This window comes from Protobothrops mucrosquamatus, unplaced genomic scaffold (genome assembly GCF_001527695.2).
Source record: "Protobothrops mucrosquamatus isolate PMUCROS unplaced genomic scaffold, P.Mucros_1.0 scaffold59, whole genome shotgun sequence".
NCBI lineage: Eukaryota > Metazoa > Chordata > Lepidosauria > Squamata > Viperidae > Protobothrops > Protobothrops mucrosquamatus.
In genome coordinates, this window is record NW_015386438.1 from 1294835 (window position 1) to 1310909 (window position 16075).

Consider the following 16075-nt stretch of genomic DNA (forward strand, 5'->3'; position numbering starts at 1 on the left):
ATAGGGGCCCGTGCCAACATTTCTCTAGTCTGATTTTCCTTCCCTCCCTTCAGAAACCAAAAATAAAATAAAAAAGGTGCAGAGACCATTTCCCCCTCCCCCATCAAAAGAATGCACATCCTTCCATCTTACATAACACTCTTCACATACACGCCCCCCCCCCAAGTTAAAAATAAAATTTAAAAAAATCCCACGTTCAGACAGCTTTTTCTCTCTTACAGTTAGAAAACAACAAGGAACAAATGTTTTTTTTTTCTTTAAAAAAATGTGCCTCAGCATCCAGTCATCCAGTAGATCCTCCATAACACACAGTTGTCCATTCATTAACACTCCCAGTTTGCTCACGGCAGAAGGTGTCGGAAGCCATTCGGAAGGTTTGGTCCCCTGGGCTGGAGACCTGCACCGTATGGTCACTGCAGCCATTTCTTACATGACTTATCTAGCCCTCTAAAGACCTTCCAAGGAAGAGAAGACCTGGAGGCCACGGAGTTAGGGTGCAAAATGGCATGCTTTGGCTGGAATATGCATCCTTTCTTCCAAGGCCAGCTTGACCTCAAAGCCTCTTAGCCCACAATCATTCAGAGATGTCTCTTCATGTGAAGAGCCAGATGGTCAGACCTGGAGAAGCACCTGTCCATCAACAAAGAGAAGACAGTTAAGGTCAGGTTTCAATGGGGTTTTCAAGAAATATGCTGGATTTTCAAGGGGTTTTCAAGAAATATGCTGGATTTAGGACACCCAAAGGCACTTTTTTCCAAGAGGCAACTGGACTTTCTTCATTTTTCCTTGAAGACATTTCGCTTCTCATCCAAGACGCTTCTTCAATTCTGACCATCAGAACTGAAGAAGCTTCTTGGATGAGAAGTGAAATGTCTTAGTATGGTAGACATTTGGATTAAGATAGATTATTGAAACTCTGAATTTACTGACAACTCAGAAAGACAGTAATTCCAGATGGATAACTTGACTACAAGGTTCTTGAACTATTTCTTAGTCTTGATGCATTTCTCGTAAAATGAGAATATTAGTCACCTTCCTCACTCATGACTGATATGTTATCAACTGCAACTCAGCTATGCATCATGCTTAATTACAGACACCTGCAAAGGGTTGAATAACTCCCATTACAATTAATCCAGTGCAGCAAGATACTGCCTGCTAAATGTGCAAAACAGTGGAAGGATCACTCCGCCACGTGTCTGGAATGCACAATACTGCATTGTAGCTAAAGGTTTTGCAAGTGAGCTGACACTTCAGCACACTGATTGTGATCTTGTCAGTCACCAGCCAAGTAAACATCTACCTTTATTATATCAGCATGTTAACATTGCAACAGCTCATGGTAACAAGAATGCAGTGAAAATTGCTCTTTCGTTAATCCAGAAACTATCCAGAAATTATTTCAAATACAAATGTTCCAACTTCATTATGAAGCTGGAACACTTCCAGGAAAGTTGGAAAAGCACTGGAACATTTCTGGTAAGGTTAAAACAGAACATTTCAAATTTGGGGTGTTTGTACATCGAATGTTTTGCATATCTCTTTCAATGTGCAAGGGACAATTGTAAGAATAGAACTTCCCAAAACAGAGGTCCAAATTTTTCTCCTGAATAAAAGAGGTCCTGTTTATATTTAAGATAAAACAATACTATTGGCATCAACAGAGCTAGATGAAATTTGCTGCTTTCTAAGCATGGGGGAACAAAGTAATATAAAACAAGATTCCTTCTACATACCTGTCACAGTGATTACACTTAAAAGGTTTTGCACCCGTGTGCTTTCTGAAGTGTCTGGTTAGTTCATCACTCCTTGCAAAACGCCACTCACATCCTTCCCATGAGCATCTGTAAGGCTTTTCTCCTGCAAAACAAAAACAAATAAACAAAAAAACCCGCACCATACAGGAAACAAAGTTGGTTATTCTATAGTTCACTAGGTACTTTCAAGAATGCTGATGGAAATTTTGTTTTTCAGCTGACAGCTTTCCTCCAGCAGTAAAGTATCCCATCCTGACAAAAAGATTCCAGTAATCTAAACTTTCTGGAATCCTCTGATTCTGAAAATGATTTTATTTTTATTTTTTTACAAAAAGGTTTGAAAACTCACCATGTATCTAATCATTTGGTTCAATTAAGAACTGTTTTCAGATTATCAGATTTACAAATGCTTTATAAAAATGCCTCTTCATTTCTTTGGGCCCTAATTAAAGGAGAGGTGTCAATAAGGGTATAAAACCATATTCTTAAGAGTCCACTGGACTGAGATGGCTAATAAATCTAAAAAAATAAATAGATTTTGCTTACCTTATTAGAACAATGGTTTTGGTTTCAACCATTTCCATCTTCACTCGGAACACTTCCTTACCAATGAACTTAAAATAAGAGGTCTGTAAACTCTACCCTACAAGTTATGTTTCCTGCATTGTTTTGTTTCTCTCTGTAAATATCCAGTAAACACTGCAGATGCTTTATATGGGCCAAATGGTGGGTGGAGAAGAAAAATAAGGAATAAAATCATCCTTAGTAGCACACTGAATTTAACATTTTCCCCCCAACTACATTTAAGTTATAGGTTCTGGGTAAATGTTGTTTTCTCTTTTCCTGATAACTATCATATGTATTCACTTTCAATTTTATAGCACAATGACATAGAACACAATCATCCTTTTTTTCTTTCCCCTGCTTACCCAAGGGTTAATTGGTAAAGTAGAATAGTTCTCCCTGTAAGATGTGAAAACAGCATTTATGAGAAGGAGGAACCCTTTTAGCTTGCCTCAAAATGTACAGCTTTGCCGTGCATATTTATAAGTGATTTGGTGCATCTAACCACGAAGTCATTAAAAGCAGAAGAATATTTATGGTCAAAAGCAGCCATGGCAGCTTCTTACATTATAAAAAATTTATACAAGTTCTGATTCCACTCCACATCTTTTCAGGCTGCTTGCTCTAGGGAACAGGAATGTATTATGACATTTGAGTTTCACCAGGATAAAACTCTGTAGGTTTGTCATGAATGGAAATGCACCACAATCAAATGGTCATAAATCAACTATAATATTTCAAGGAAATGATGCATGTGGAAAGTTAATGTGCAGCACAAATACTACAACTGAACCAGAATTAAGCAAGCATTTAATTAGGGTTTATTGACTAAACTATAATTGCTTTGGATCACATAACCTACTAACCATATGAAAGTTTAAGGTGATATGGAATCCAACCCATTTTAAGGTGTTTTAGATTCTTCTTTACCAAGAAATTCTGGGTTTTCCTTTTTGTTATCTAATTTTAGATTTATCTCCCTATTTTTACTGGATTTTTTTTCCCTCTGAGAAAAGATGAAATAATTATTCACCTTCTCAGGCATGGGGTAATTTAACCAACAGAAACCAGCCATGCACAAACAAATAAATGAACCAGACAGTTTAGATACAAATTTGCAACGGGCTTATGGAAAAAGAATGAGGAAGTGAGGACTTGCATTCTGGGAAACTTTAGCTGGTATTGCATTATCTAATGGCCCTGAGTTCTTGCTCGAGAAATTGTGTAAGACTATGACACTGAAGCATCAAGGTCTTCTTTAGCATTATCTGCTAGAGGCAATTCGGAAGCTAGCCAATTCCAAATGGCCATCTGAAGATTAGTGTTTTTGGGAAACACTTCATAAGATTCTTCCTTATGATATTTTGTGTATGCTGGCCATGAAAAGCAAAAGATATGAGAGAGAATGGTTACACCATAAAGTATGAACCAGCAAACAGCTGGAGTAGACTTTGTAAAGTACAAGTGGATGGAAACAACCACTAGCAAACCACATTTTGAAGGTGCAAGACACTGAAAAATATATTAAGAGGAAATGGACTTCAAAGGAAATAGGAACTGGGAACAAATGAAGTTCCCTTCTTGCACTCATCTCCTGCCTTTCTCCACAACGGATGTTGCAACATTTCTATGGAGGCGTTCTACAGGGAATACATGCAGCTGCACCATGCATTCAGTTCCTGGTCTAAGCCTTTCCTGGCCAAGAGTCACGAAAGCATGAATTATGGAAATATACATGATGCAACTTGACACCATCTCATTTATGAGAGATTATCCTAAGGTCAATAGACACAGTACAGAAGGCAAGACACGTTCATCAGTCCTAGAGGCCATATGAATACTCACCTGTATGGGTACGCTGATGTGCTTTCAGATGTGAACTTTTGGTATAAACCTTCCGGCACCCATTGAAGTGACAGCGATGAACTCGCCTTCTCCCATCAGGAGAGGCATCACCACTGACCAGGGTACCTTTTTCCACAGTCTTTCCACCAGTACCAGTACGGATTTTGCCAGGTGAATGCAATTCACTGGGGGCACAATTCCATGGTTGAGAAGATGGCTCCTTGCCCAGCTCAGGGGAAGAAGGAGGAGTAGAAGTGACAGATGAATTCAAGTTTCCAGCACTGGCCAAGCTTAAGACATCATTTATGATATCCGAGGTAAATTTTGTTGTAGGAGAAAGTTCCTCGGAACTATCTGAAGATTCACTACTAATATCAGAATTCAGACTGTTAGTCTCTAAAGTCTGATTATTAAGGTTGTCCTCCTTTGGAGCACTTGCTGTCTTTAGTTCAGATTCCTCCTTTTTCTCCCGTGCCAAAATAATTTTGGTCCACAAGTCCTCCTGACTGTCAAATTTTATTTCAGAGGCAGACACGTAGCAGGGCTCACTCTGAAGATATCGCTCCAGCTCTAAGCAAGTCTACAGAATTAAAAATACATAAACAGATATTTAAAAAAACATTCACGTCTAAGAACATTCTGAAAAATTTAGCAGGAAGCCATGCACACTTAAAGTTGGAGATTGTATTTCTGGTTGCTAGTGTGCTTTAAAGTTAAAGGCCATTCAAGTTCCAACTGATGAATGTTCCAAGAAACAGTGTAATTCTCATGAACTTGTCAAGAATGCACAGTCAAAAATAGTAACCCAGCTACATTCTTTAAGCATTTCCCTTATGAGTTAACTAAATAGGCATCTCGTAGAAACATTTCAGTGGGATTAGCTTTAAAGTAAATGCTAACTTCTCCACATTTTATTTAGGTTATTTTATTAACTAACGTTGTCTGGAAGAAAAAAAACCTCAACTGAACTTCCACTAAGTGGACAAAAATTACGGTTTGCACTCTAAATTTAAGCTGTATATGTTGTGATAGATTTTACATCTTTCAAGCCAAGACATTTCCTGCACATGAGAACTCAGCCTAAAGGAGACACTGAAAGAATGTCTAAATATACAGACATGAGTCTGTCGTAAAATGAGGCATTTCTTGCAGAGAGAATAGAAACATCATCAGCAAAACCTCCAGATTTCTAACAGGATATTGAATGAAAGAGACAAAAGGAAAAAGCATGGGAAACTCCAACTTTTAAGGTCCTAATGCTGATTCCAAAAATGAAGGAGAACTTTATCTGCTGGTCAAGAGTAGCTTGGTTATGAGTCATTCCCTTGTTTCTTTTACTCAGTGCCAAAAGAGACTTCCTTTTAAAATTTATGACTCTCTGCCAAGAATGCTCATGGTTGAAATCTACATGCAATAGGACAGATTTTTTTTAAAAATTCCTCCACTAAGACACCAACAGGACAGTGAACAGCATAGTGAAAGGCTGGCCATGCTAATCCTCTGGATTGTATTAATAATCAGATTCTAGGCAAAATGGTCAGTGTAGCATGAGCTATGTGATTTTCAGCAACAGCCCTTCCTCCACAATTGTGTGAGTGAAATAAAATGCTACACACAAACATGCACGCACACACCATTTCAGCATCAATTTAAATTGGTCATAGTACCCTGTACACTGCTTCTCCTGAGAATTAAACATACCTATCTGGACATAAGCTTTATTAAACTGAGAAACTTAGGCAAAGGTGCAGAAAAATAAATTGTATGTTGCTAACATATTGGAGGAGGGGATGCACAGGGGAAGAGAAAGCAAAATATATTCTATCTGATCAATATTTTTAGGTTCCCCTATAATGATTGTAGCAAACCTTCTAATATCTTACAAAGGTACTGACCACAGAAGAAAATGTATAGAAAGAACAGGTTTGACCTTCAGAAATAGATTTAAAATTCTGCTGTTAGGCAAAATTATTTCTGGGGGGGGAAAGGGGGGCTTAAAATGATTATGAAGGCTACAAAGAGCCAAATTTGGGTTTTAGCAAAATCACCCAAAAAAACCTTGTTAGACCCATTATTAGGGGGAAAAGAAGACAAGCATGTGTTATAAATCTGCCAATCCTCAGATTTAAGAAGATTGGCAGAGTTTCAGATTTCAACCTCCAAAATCAGGTTTTCAAGCCTTACAAATGGAAACCCAGATGAATTAAATTGGGTTACAGAGAGCAATCATCACAGTAATGGAGGCAAGTAAACATGTCTTCTCAGTCCCACATTCGAGGGAAAATCCCAAGCAAGGCAAAAACATTTTCCAGTGTTTGGAATTCAATGACATGGACTAAAAAAAAAAAAAAAAAACTTGTCCATTAAAGGCAACATGCCTCAGATTTTCCTCTATTAGGACTTATAAGGTGAAAGGGGGGGGGGAATAATTGTCATATGACTGACAACTCGTTCTGCGGGGAGGGGGGGCTGTTTTAAAAAAAGCTGTACATAAGCCTACCATAAAAATAGTACAGTACTGAAAGAGAGGATCCCCCCCCCCATTTTTGTGAGAGGATGTTCGGCGGGGGGAAGGGAAGCACGGAGAACAGTATTTCCAAACACAGAACTGTTCGGATGACAAGTTCTCCTTATAGCAATTGGCTTTGCTTCAAAAGGGAGGGGGGAGAACGGAGAGGGGGAAAGTTGTTTTTTTCTCTCCCAAGAGTCGGGACAGCAAATGGGAAAGGCAAAAACTTGGGAATCCGATTCGATTCCATTGTATGGTTTATTTAGAATAGCCAGCTTTCATTCTAGGGGCTTGAGGTCTGCCTGCACCGATGAAAGCTGGGCACAGCGAGAGCAAACGAGCGTTCAAACACCACACACACACACACACACACACAGCGGCTGCTCACAAGTTCTGACAGCCACGTCCACTGAGAAGGGGGAATGAGAACCGGCATGCATTGGAAAAAGGAAATAAATAAATAAATAAATAACACATGTCCTTCGCTTGCTAAGGGCCCAGATTAAAATAGCTTCTTCCCCCCCCCCCCCACCAAGAACCCTTTCAATGACATTCATATCTTTCTTTGAATTTCGATCTTTGCCATGAAGCATTCCTGATCCGGGCAAATAAATAAGTAAATAAATAAATATATATATATATATATATATATATATATATATATATATACATTTTAAAGAAGCGCTGAAGCTTACGCATGCCTGTGGTCCCCCAACGTTAAAAACCCGAAATGGTTGCAAACATAGCCCATCCTCCTTTACCTGTTGCCAGTATTCCTCCAGAGATGGTAAGGCGGAGAAGTAACCAGTGTCGTGAACAATCTGGAGTTCCTGAAAGATGCTACACATTGGAAGTACATCCATGCCTTTCGTGGGGGGAAGGGGGGACGGGTAGGGAAGAAAAGTTGCAACCAGGAGCCCTCCGCAAAGACAGCGTCCGAAAGCTGGGGTCCTTTTCGCAGGTCGGAAGAACGGAGCAGCGCGACGGAGGTCTCTGGCTCCGGCTCTCGGTTGTAATCGCCACAGCAGGTGATGGTGACAGAAATAAGACCAGCTATTTACAAAAGTCTCACTTCCTCCTCCTCCTCCTCCTCCAAAGAAAAGACCACCGAAATCAAAGCAAAAAAAATCAAGAAAAAAAAGGGGGAAAAATCATTCAGCAGAAAGTACGTTAAGGGGGAAAAATAGCAATCTACCGCTAGATATATATTAAATTCCTGTTCAGAATTTCAGACGAAGTTTTTATATAGGTATATATTTATATATATTTTTTATATATATATATAGACGTATATATTTTTTAAATAATATAAAAAGCAAAGTTTCATGCAAAGTTTAATTGCACAGCAATAGATCAAGGTTCTTTTGGCCTTTCTCTTTTGGCTGGTTGGCTTTTGTTGTTTTCTGTAGCTTTTGCAGAGTCTCCCCGATGCTGCTATTGAGATTGCCTTCCACTCCTGGGGCTCTCTCCAGAAGATAGTTGCTGAGAAGCCTACTCAATATTTGCAAACACCGAGGTGACTGCAAATGTAACCCGCTGCAAAAGTTCCCTTTCAAAAGCTCTCCTTGGCCGTCACCTCCCCCTCCTTCTACTCCCTCCTCTTTTCTCCCCCTCCCTTCTGCTGAAAGCCACATTCGCTCCTCCCCTTTACTCCTCTCCCTCCCCCCTCCCTCCGCCACCTCGTGATCCCATTACGCCGGCTCTGAATGCTGCCCAATCTATAACAACAAACTCGTTACACCGCGTTCCAATGATGTCAGACTAGCCCAATGGCCGCGCGCGGCGCATCTCGGCTCCTCCTGGCGTGACCGAACTTCTCCGTGACGCCTCACCCCATTGGTCCGATTCGAAATTCGACCCGTCCTGATTGGCCCTGGGAGCGAGAGGCTATTTTTAGAAGGGTATATAAGACTGGAAAGCCGTTTTAGAGAAGCGACTCAGAGTCAGAGCGTTTGCTTGTTGTTTGTCGTTGCTGGGGGTTGGTGGGGGGGGGGAGGTTGCTGTAATACCGAAAACGAAATTGGGAGGCGCTGCTAAGCCGCGCATGGGGCGCTTGGAGATGAAGATGTTAAGCAATTTGCACAAGCTGCAATAAACAAGCGGAGGTAGCGCATGATATCAAAGCGGGCTATTTGGTCTGCAAAAAAACCCGGACGATTGCTAGATCTCAAGACGAAGATGTGGGAAGTTCTTTGTCCTACCATCTAGTGGCCGTCCGGATTTTGGAAACATTTAGAAGAATATCCGGGTGCATTTTCCGCAGGAAAATATTTTTTCCTTTCGTGTGCGCGTGCACGAGCCTTCTTTTTCCACACACACCCCCCCCCCCCATTTTAATGCTGCTCGCTCGACCCTGTATTCTTCACCCCTGCCTTATGCTCTTCTTGCACGGTTTCTCAGGCTGCAGCGCAAATCCCTCGGCCCTTTCCTCCCCCTTTCTGAATGAGCAGAAAGAGCCCCCCCCCCCAAAAAAAAACCCCTTCAATGTGTTTCATACAGTGGCTTAACTGGAATCTGGGGGTCCGTTTCCCCCTCTGGATGACTACACACTAAGTGACTGAAGGCAGTTTCTGCAGTTTCGCTTAATGTTCTCGTGCCAAGTGTCTTTTAATCCTCGTCAATAACTGCTTTCGTGGAGGTGTGTATTATTTATTTGGAGTTTTACCTTTTCTCTTGTGGAGCTCCATAGAACATTACGGTGCAATAACAGCAAAAAAAAAATGCTTACAAAGTACTTCCTCTCCCTCCCCCCCCCCCCCCTTACGTTAACCATCAACTGGCGGGCAGTCTGCTTCTATTAAAAGAAGCTTGCATGATGGTTTTGGAGATGATACATATATAAAATAACCAGAATGCTTTTGTACTAAGAGTGTGATCTCAGAGTCCAAAGACCTTTTAAACAGTCCGGTGTAGTCAAAAATGAGACAACCGCATCTTGAAGCCCATTTTGCCACCTCTGGACATCCTGATTGTTAACAAGTCGCTTTTTTGTGGGGGGGGGGGGGGGAATCGTCTCCTTTAAATCAGCCCTTGCTCCTGCTGATTGTATGGTTATGTCTGTTTGTATGGTTATGTCTGTTTAAATTTCTTGTGTGAACAAAAGTAGTTTGCCATTGTCTTGGGATATTTTGTTAAAAGTTGGGATTTCCTACTGATTTTCCAACAGGGACTTGTTTTGTCAAGATCCGCAAGAAACACACTTGCGTTACCAACACTTGGCATTTCAGAAGTAAAAAAAGAAAGGTTAATGTATCAAGAAGCAGTCCATATTTAAAAAAAATGTTTCTGGTGTGATTGCAGATAAATACTGGACTTAATTACCCAATTTATCACCAAATCAGACCCTTCCTTTTCAAGATCAAGCAAGGTTGGCTAGCTGCTAAGATGTTAACAATGGCTTTGGTGTAATCCTGGTGCTTTTTATAAGTTCTGGCCAGTAACCTAAAAATAACTCTAACCAACATGTCTCAGAGTCAAGGATATAAGAATCGCTGTTTCACATACAGGCAGTCCTCGTATTTAGTGTTTGTTCAAAGTTATAACGGCAGTGAAAAAACGACTTATGACCATTTTTCACACTTACAACCATTGTAGCATTCCACTGGTCACATGATCAAAATTTGAACACTTGGCAACAGGGATGTATTTATGATTGTTGCAGTGATCTAGGGTTATGTGATCACTTTTTGCGACCTTCTGACAAGCAAAGCCAGTCGGGAAGCCAGATTCACTTAACAACCATGTTACTCACTTAACAATTGTAGTGATTCATTTAACAACTGACAAAAAGGTTGTAAAATGAGACAAATCTCATTTAACTATATTGCTTAGTAACATAAATTTTGGGCTGAATTGTGATCATAACTCAAGGACTACTTGTATAGAGATTGCCATTTCACATATAGGAATTGTTGGGGCACCACATTTTGCTAATTCTTAAACCATGAAGTAAAAACCACAGTGACTAAGTCCAGTTTTACTGCAAGTTGATAAATATGGTTTCTAGAATCCCACCAGTAAAATGCCTCTGTGATTTAGCAGAATCAATGAATTTAGCTAAATTCAGATAAAGGTAGTTCTTTGGCTTATTACTACTTACTGGAGGCTAAAACATATAAGGAACGGTTGCTGGAATTGGGTATGTCTAGTTTAATGAAGAGAAGGACGAGGGGGGACATGATAGCAATGTTCCAGTATCTCAGGGGTTGCCATAAAAAAGAGGGAGTCAAGTTATTTTCCAAAGCACTTGAAGGCAGGACAAGAAGCAATGGGTGGAAACTAATCAAGGAGAGAAGCAACCTAGAACTAAGGAGAAACTTCCTGACAGAACCAGTGCTTTTTTTCAAAAAAAAAAAAAAAAAAGGTGCCAGAACTCACACATGTCATACAACCCGCCTTGCCTACCCTACAAGGTTCCATCCCAAAAAGGTGCCGGAACTCCATTCTGGGCGTTCTATGAGAAAAAAAAAAGCCCTGGTTAGAACAATTAACCAGTGGAACAGCCTGCCTCCAGAAGCAGTGAATGCTCCAACACTGGAAGTTTTTAAGAAGAGACTGGACAGCCATTTGTCCGAAACGGTATAGGGTTTCCTGCCTGAGCAGGGGGGTTGGACTTGATGACCTCCAAGGTCCCTTCCAACTTTATTATTATCTCAACAGCCCCTCCCTATGGTCACGTGACCACATTCCAAACATTCAGCAACCAGCCTGCATTTTCAGTCATTTGTAGCACCCTGCAAGTCATGTGAGCCAAATTTAGGTTATTTTTGCCAAAACCAACACTTACTTCCAGTTTTCAGCAAAAACACCCCGTAGCAAAGAAAGGGTTTGCTTAACAACCACAGATTCACTTAATGCCTGTAGTGATTCGCTGAATGACTGGTACAAAAAAGTTTGTAAAATTGGGTCGGTCACATGACCTGATTTACAACGATCATGACTTATGACTAATGGGCAGGCTCCATTATGATTGTAAGTTGAGGAATTACAACTACAATGTGTTATATGCAGCATTCGATAGCCAAAGGGAAAAGAAAATCTTGCAGTCAATTTTCTAAGGGCTTACCACCTTTTGTGGGTCCATATCCTTTGTTGCTAGTGGCAACTGCATCCTCAGGGACCCAATAAAAAGCAAAGAGAGGTGGTGTCATAGGAAGAAACCTTAAATACATTTCCCACATTTGCAATGAGCACCATCTTGCAATGTGCCTTGTGGGAGTATCCTATGACTATCACTAAGTGTTGCATCTTATGATTTATGATGAATTGTTGTATTTTACAATTTATAATGAATGTATTTTCATGCTGTTTATGATCATGGTTATCACTATTACTTGTATGTACACTGAGAGCTTATGCACCGGAGACAGGTTCCTTGTGTGTCCAACCACATTTGGCCAATAAAGAATTCTATCTTTGTGGTCTTCTAAAGCAAACAGTTGGTGTTCCCTGAGTGCATTTGATTATGGAGAAGTTTCTTTCTGTATCACTGCTTGCTGCAAAGCAATTGGTATCGTAGAGATTATTATTACTTTCATGTCCTGTGGCGCTTGATCATGTCAGCCCTCCCAACAGGGAGTTATCACCAATGGTGTGACAGCATGATTTATCACTAGTGTCCACAAAGAACAGAAGCAGTGGAAGAAGGAATGGCTGTGCATACAAGAGCATAGAATTGGAAGGGCAGGGATGAGCATTTGGAAACCAAAGCTGCATCGGATCCTTAAAATCTGGGATAGGAGTGGAAATTTAAGCTGAGACATGAGAGAGAAATCATTTTTATGCAACATTTAGTCAGTATTGACTAAACTCTGTTCTCTGGAATTAACCGAGTTTTCTGGGCTTATACACCAGTCTGAGCCATCAGCTAAACATGGGATCCTGAGTGCTCGCATCACTATGAGCCAAACCAGATGACTACATTAAAGTTCTATTTTCTTTTCTTGAGGCAGTGGAAAAGTATGCTGGGATAAACTGTCGTCATTGCTGATCTCTGTTCTGCTTTATTGTCATGGCTGTGTCTTGTATTGCTCTTAATGTGGGGCAAGTTAAGGAAAGTAATTAATTGCTGGGTTTTCCCTGGCTTTGTTTCCCTACCAAGAATTGCAGGAAAGCAGTCACTAGTTGCTCTGCTTAAAACCTCTCCAGTGTGGGAAAGGTGTAAAGTGGGATGGGGAGGTGATAGACAAGTGTAACTGGGTGCTTGGATTTATATAAAAGCAGAATATTACTGAACAGGGGTCCAGCTTACTTTTAAACAAGAGCTAAAACCATGTCCCAAATCTAGCACGGATGGCAAGTTACAGGAAAGCCTTAGGGTGAAGTGAGAGGGAGCAAGTGCTGATGAATGAGCACCATACTTGACTACTTCTGCAAGGAGTGACATTTGGAGCTTCACTCCATCCAGAAGTAGGGAACAGATGTTCATGGAGAATATACAATTGTGATTAGCCTACGTATAATAACAACTATTTCCCTGGCGCCTAGCGTTACCGAAGTTGAAATGGGATAGGCAAAATGGTACTGCTCCCCTCCCCCGCAATATTAAAAAAAAACTGGTAAAATATGGCAATGCAAAATCCATTGCCAATAATGGATCACCTTCCATTTTAATGTAGAGGGCACGAACCTGTGTGAAAGGCCAAAGAAAAGATGGCAAAATAACAAATAAATGCAGACATGAAAAGTGGCCAGTTGGATTGCGATTGATTGCACAAGATGGTTCTTGTTGACCTAAAAAACAGAACCTGCACATGCAGAAAAAACATGATGATGATGATGATGATGAAGAAGAAGAAAAGAAGAAGAAGAAGAAGAAGAAGAAGTAGTAGTAGTAGTAGTAGTAGTAGTAGTAGTAGTAGTAGTAGTAGTTCCATTGCCAACAGAAGCAGCAGTGTAGCACAGGGCTTTTCAACCAGTGATATGGGTACCACCTGTGGTACATTGGCACCTGGAAGGTGGTACGCGACCATCCTAGAAAAGTAGTGGGGGAGAGGAATGAGCTAAACCGGTGGCAGCACCGCACAAGCCTGAGTGAGAGATGGCTGGAGCTGCAGGGCTGTCAGGGCTCAGTGGAAGCACCAGAATCAGCACCAGGATCCAGCTGGAGCTTGGTGCTGATCCTGGCGCTTCTGCTGAGTCAGGAAGAAGTGCCAATCAGCTGGAATGTTGCAACATCTCCAGGGTCTTGTGATTTACATTCAGATGCTTGGCAACTGATTCATATTTATGATGGTCACAGTGTCCCAGGGTCATGTGAAGTGACCAAAACCTGCTGCAACCACCCAGCAGACGGGGAATAAAAACCAAACACCCCCACCCCACCCCCGCTGCCAATCCTCAACAGAAATGCTCACAACAATGAAAACCTCAGACAGGAGGAAGAGCGCCACCGGGTGGGCAGGCAGGTGTCTTGCTCAGCTGTGGCACGGGGGGCACTTTTTTCAGTGCCATTGTAACTTTGAACAGTCACTAAGCGAACTGTTGTAAGTTGAGAACTACCTGTACTTTATCACTTTTTTCCTTTTCCTTTTTTTTGGTCGTCAAGTTTTTGACACCTTGCTAACTTCTTCTAGAGATGAGACAAAGACACCTTTATCAGCACACAAGGCAGGAAAAATTAATCACAGGACACCTTTGTGACACTATTAGATGAGGGAGAAGGAGAACCCTTAAGATACAACAGAGTGGATTAGTTCAGGGTTCAGAGAGAGAATTAGTATGATCAAGCTGTGATAATCTGTTAGCGCCCCTACCCACATCCGATTTCAGCTAAACCTGATGCCTCCCTATCCCTGCATAAGTTAATGTCCCTTCCTGGCCATTGTAGCCAATGGGAGTTGTATTCTGCAGTTCTGAAAGGTAGCTAGGTTGGGAAGGCTGTCTTATACCTTTGGGATATATGTAGCCCTCAACTTACAACAGTTCATTTAGTGGCAATTCAAACTGAAAAAAGCAGCTTATGACTGTTTTTCATATTGGAGATCCACATGGTCACGTGATCAAAATTCAGACAACTGGGTCATACTTACGACGGTTGCATTGTCCCACAGACATCTGATCACTTTTTGTGAATTTCCGACAAGCAAAGTCAATGGGGAAGCCAGATTCACTTAACTGTGTTGCTAACTGAACAACTGTAGTGATTCACTTAACAACTGTGGCAAGAAAGGTCGTCAAACTCACTCAACAAGTGTTCTCACTTAGCAATAGAAATTTTGGGCTCAATTGTGATCACAAGTTAAAGACAACCTGTACATTGACTTCCCCCTTCCTGACTGTAAAAACAAAAACTAGATTGGTGTTCAGGGACACGTTTAGGACAGAAAGTATATTTAACCAACCTGATCTTATCTATTAGAGCTGTTATGCTTTCATTTTTGCATTCATAATTTGGTTTTCTTCTGTAGGTGCCAGGTTTAAGATAAACCATAAGGAAAACATGAAATCACTCCTCTATATTCTTTCTTTCTCCTTTCCTTCCGTCCTTCCTTCCTTCCTTCCTTCCTTCCTTCCTTCCTTCCTTCCTTCCTTCCTTTCTTTCTTTCTTTCTTTCTTTCTTTTTTTTATATCCAAGTGACTTTCCAGAATAATTTTGCCATGTGTTTGCATTCTTAGCTCTAGAAGTTTGTTGGTTTATCAAACAAATTTAAGTATTGCCCATATGACTTTGGAAGTAGATGGAAATTGTTTCCTGGCATTGTTAAACTGTAGAATTCCCTGATATGAAAACATTGTGCACATACAGATAGAGAAAAGTGTATCAGTATAACTGAGTTTGCTAATGGTACAGAAACCCTTATTTCACATCCTATGAAAACATTTTAGGAGGCAATTCAATGTCTTGTTGGTTCTGGCTTATTCATAATGTACAGAACTGTTGTGGCAAACCCTTCTTTGCTTCTGGATGGTGGCACATTGTCTCGCTTTCTGCATTTCTCTAAGACAGCCAAAAGCTTCAGAGATTATACAACTGCTGCAGTTCTCCTGTCTCTTAGTTTTTACTTTTATGGGCTCAGAAGCTAAGCAGGAATAGATCTGGTTAATATTCAGATGGGAGAATACCCCGATTTCAGTGATGAAAGCTAGACTGGAACTTTTTTTAAAAACTTTTTTTTGTAAAAAAAAAAAGAGAAAAGAAATGGAAACCATTTATTCCATATAATGAAGAATAAAAAATAACTATACATATGTCCATAAAGTCAAAAGGGAGCTACAGTAGTGGTGAATTAAAAGATCCACATTAAATGTTTCTACTTCTGTGAAATAGTCGTACTGTGATTGTACCCCTTTGTTGTGAGTTACACAATGACAATAAAGATATTCTATTCTATTCTTTTCTATTCTATTCTATTCTATGGAGGGGAGCTACATGTACTACAAAATCCACTGATAAGTAACA

General features: G+C 40.6%; 1 protein-coding gene across 1 annotated transcript; it reads right to left on the reverse strand.

The window, feature by feature from the left end:
• Window positions 1-257: 257 nt before the first annotated feature.
• KLF6 (Kruppel like factor 6) lies at window positions 258-7754 on the reverse strand. The gene is made up of 4 exons (XM_015811944.1): window positions 7437-7754; window positions 4167-4746; window positions 1737-1860; window positions 258-630 (listed from the first exon to the last, which is right to left on the reverse strand). The coding sequence occupies exons 1-4, from the start codon at window positions 7536-7538 to the stop codon at window positions 579-581; spliced, it is 858 nt and encodes a 285-aa protein (XP_015667430.1). The 5' UTR covers window positions 7539-7754; the 3' UTR covers window positions 258-578.
• Window positions 7755-16075: the final 8321 nt, after the last annotated feature.

What these genes read in the sequence shown, in the direction of transcription:
- KLF6 (XM_015811944.1), bottom strand. Translation starts at nt 7,538, where the DNA reads ATGGATGTACTTCCAATGTGTAGCATCTTTCAGGAACTCCAGATTGTT. An exon ending in TGGAGGAATACTGGCAACAG is followed by an intron (nt 4,747 to 7,436) that starts GTAAAGGAGGAT and finishes TTAATTCTGTAG; the next exon opens with ACTTGCTTAGAGCTGGAGCG. An exon ending in AAGTGTAATCACTGTGACAG is followed by an intron (nt 631 to 1,736) that starts GTATGTAGAAGG and finishes GTTGATGGACAG; the next exon opens with GTGCTTCTCCAGGTCTGACC.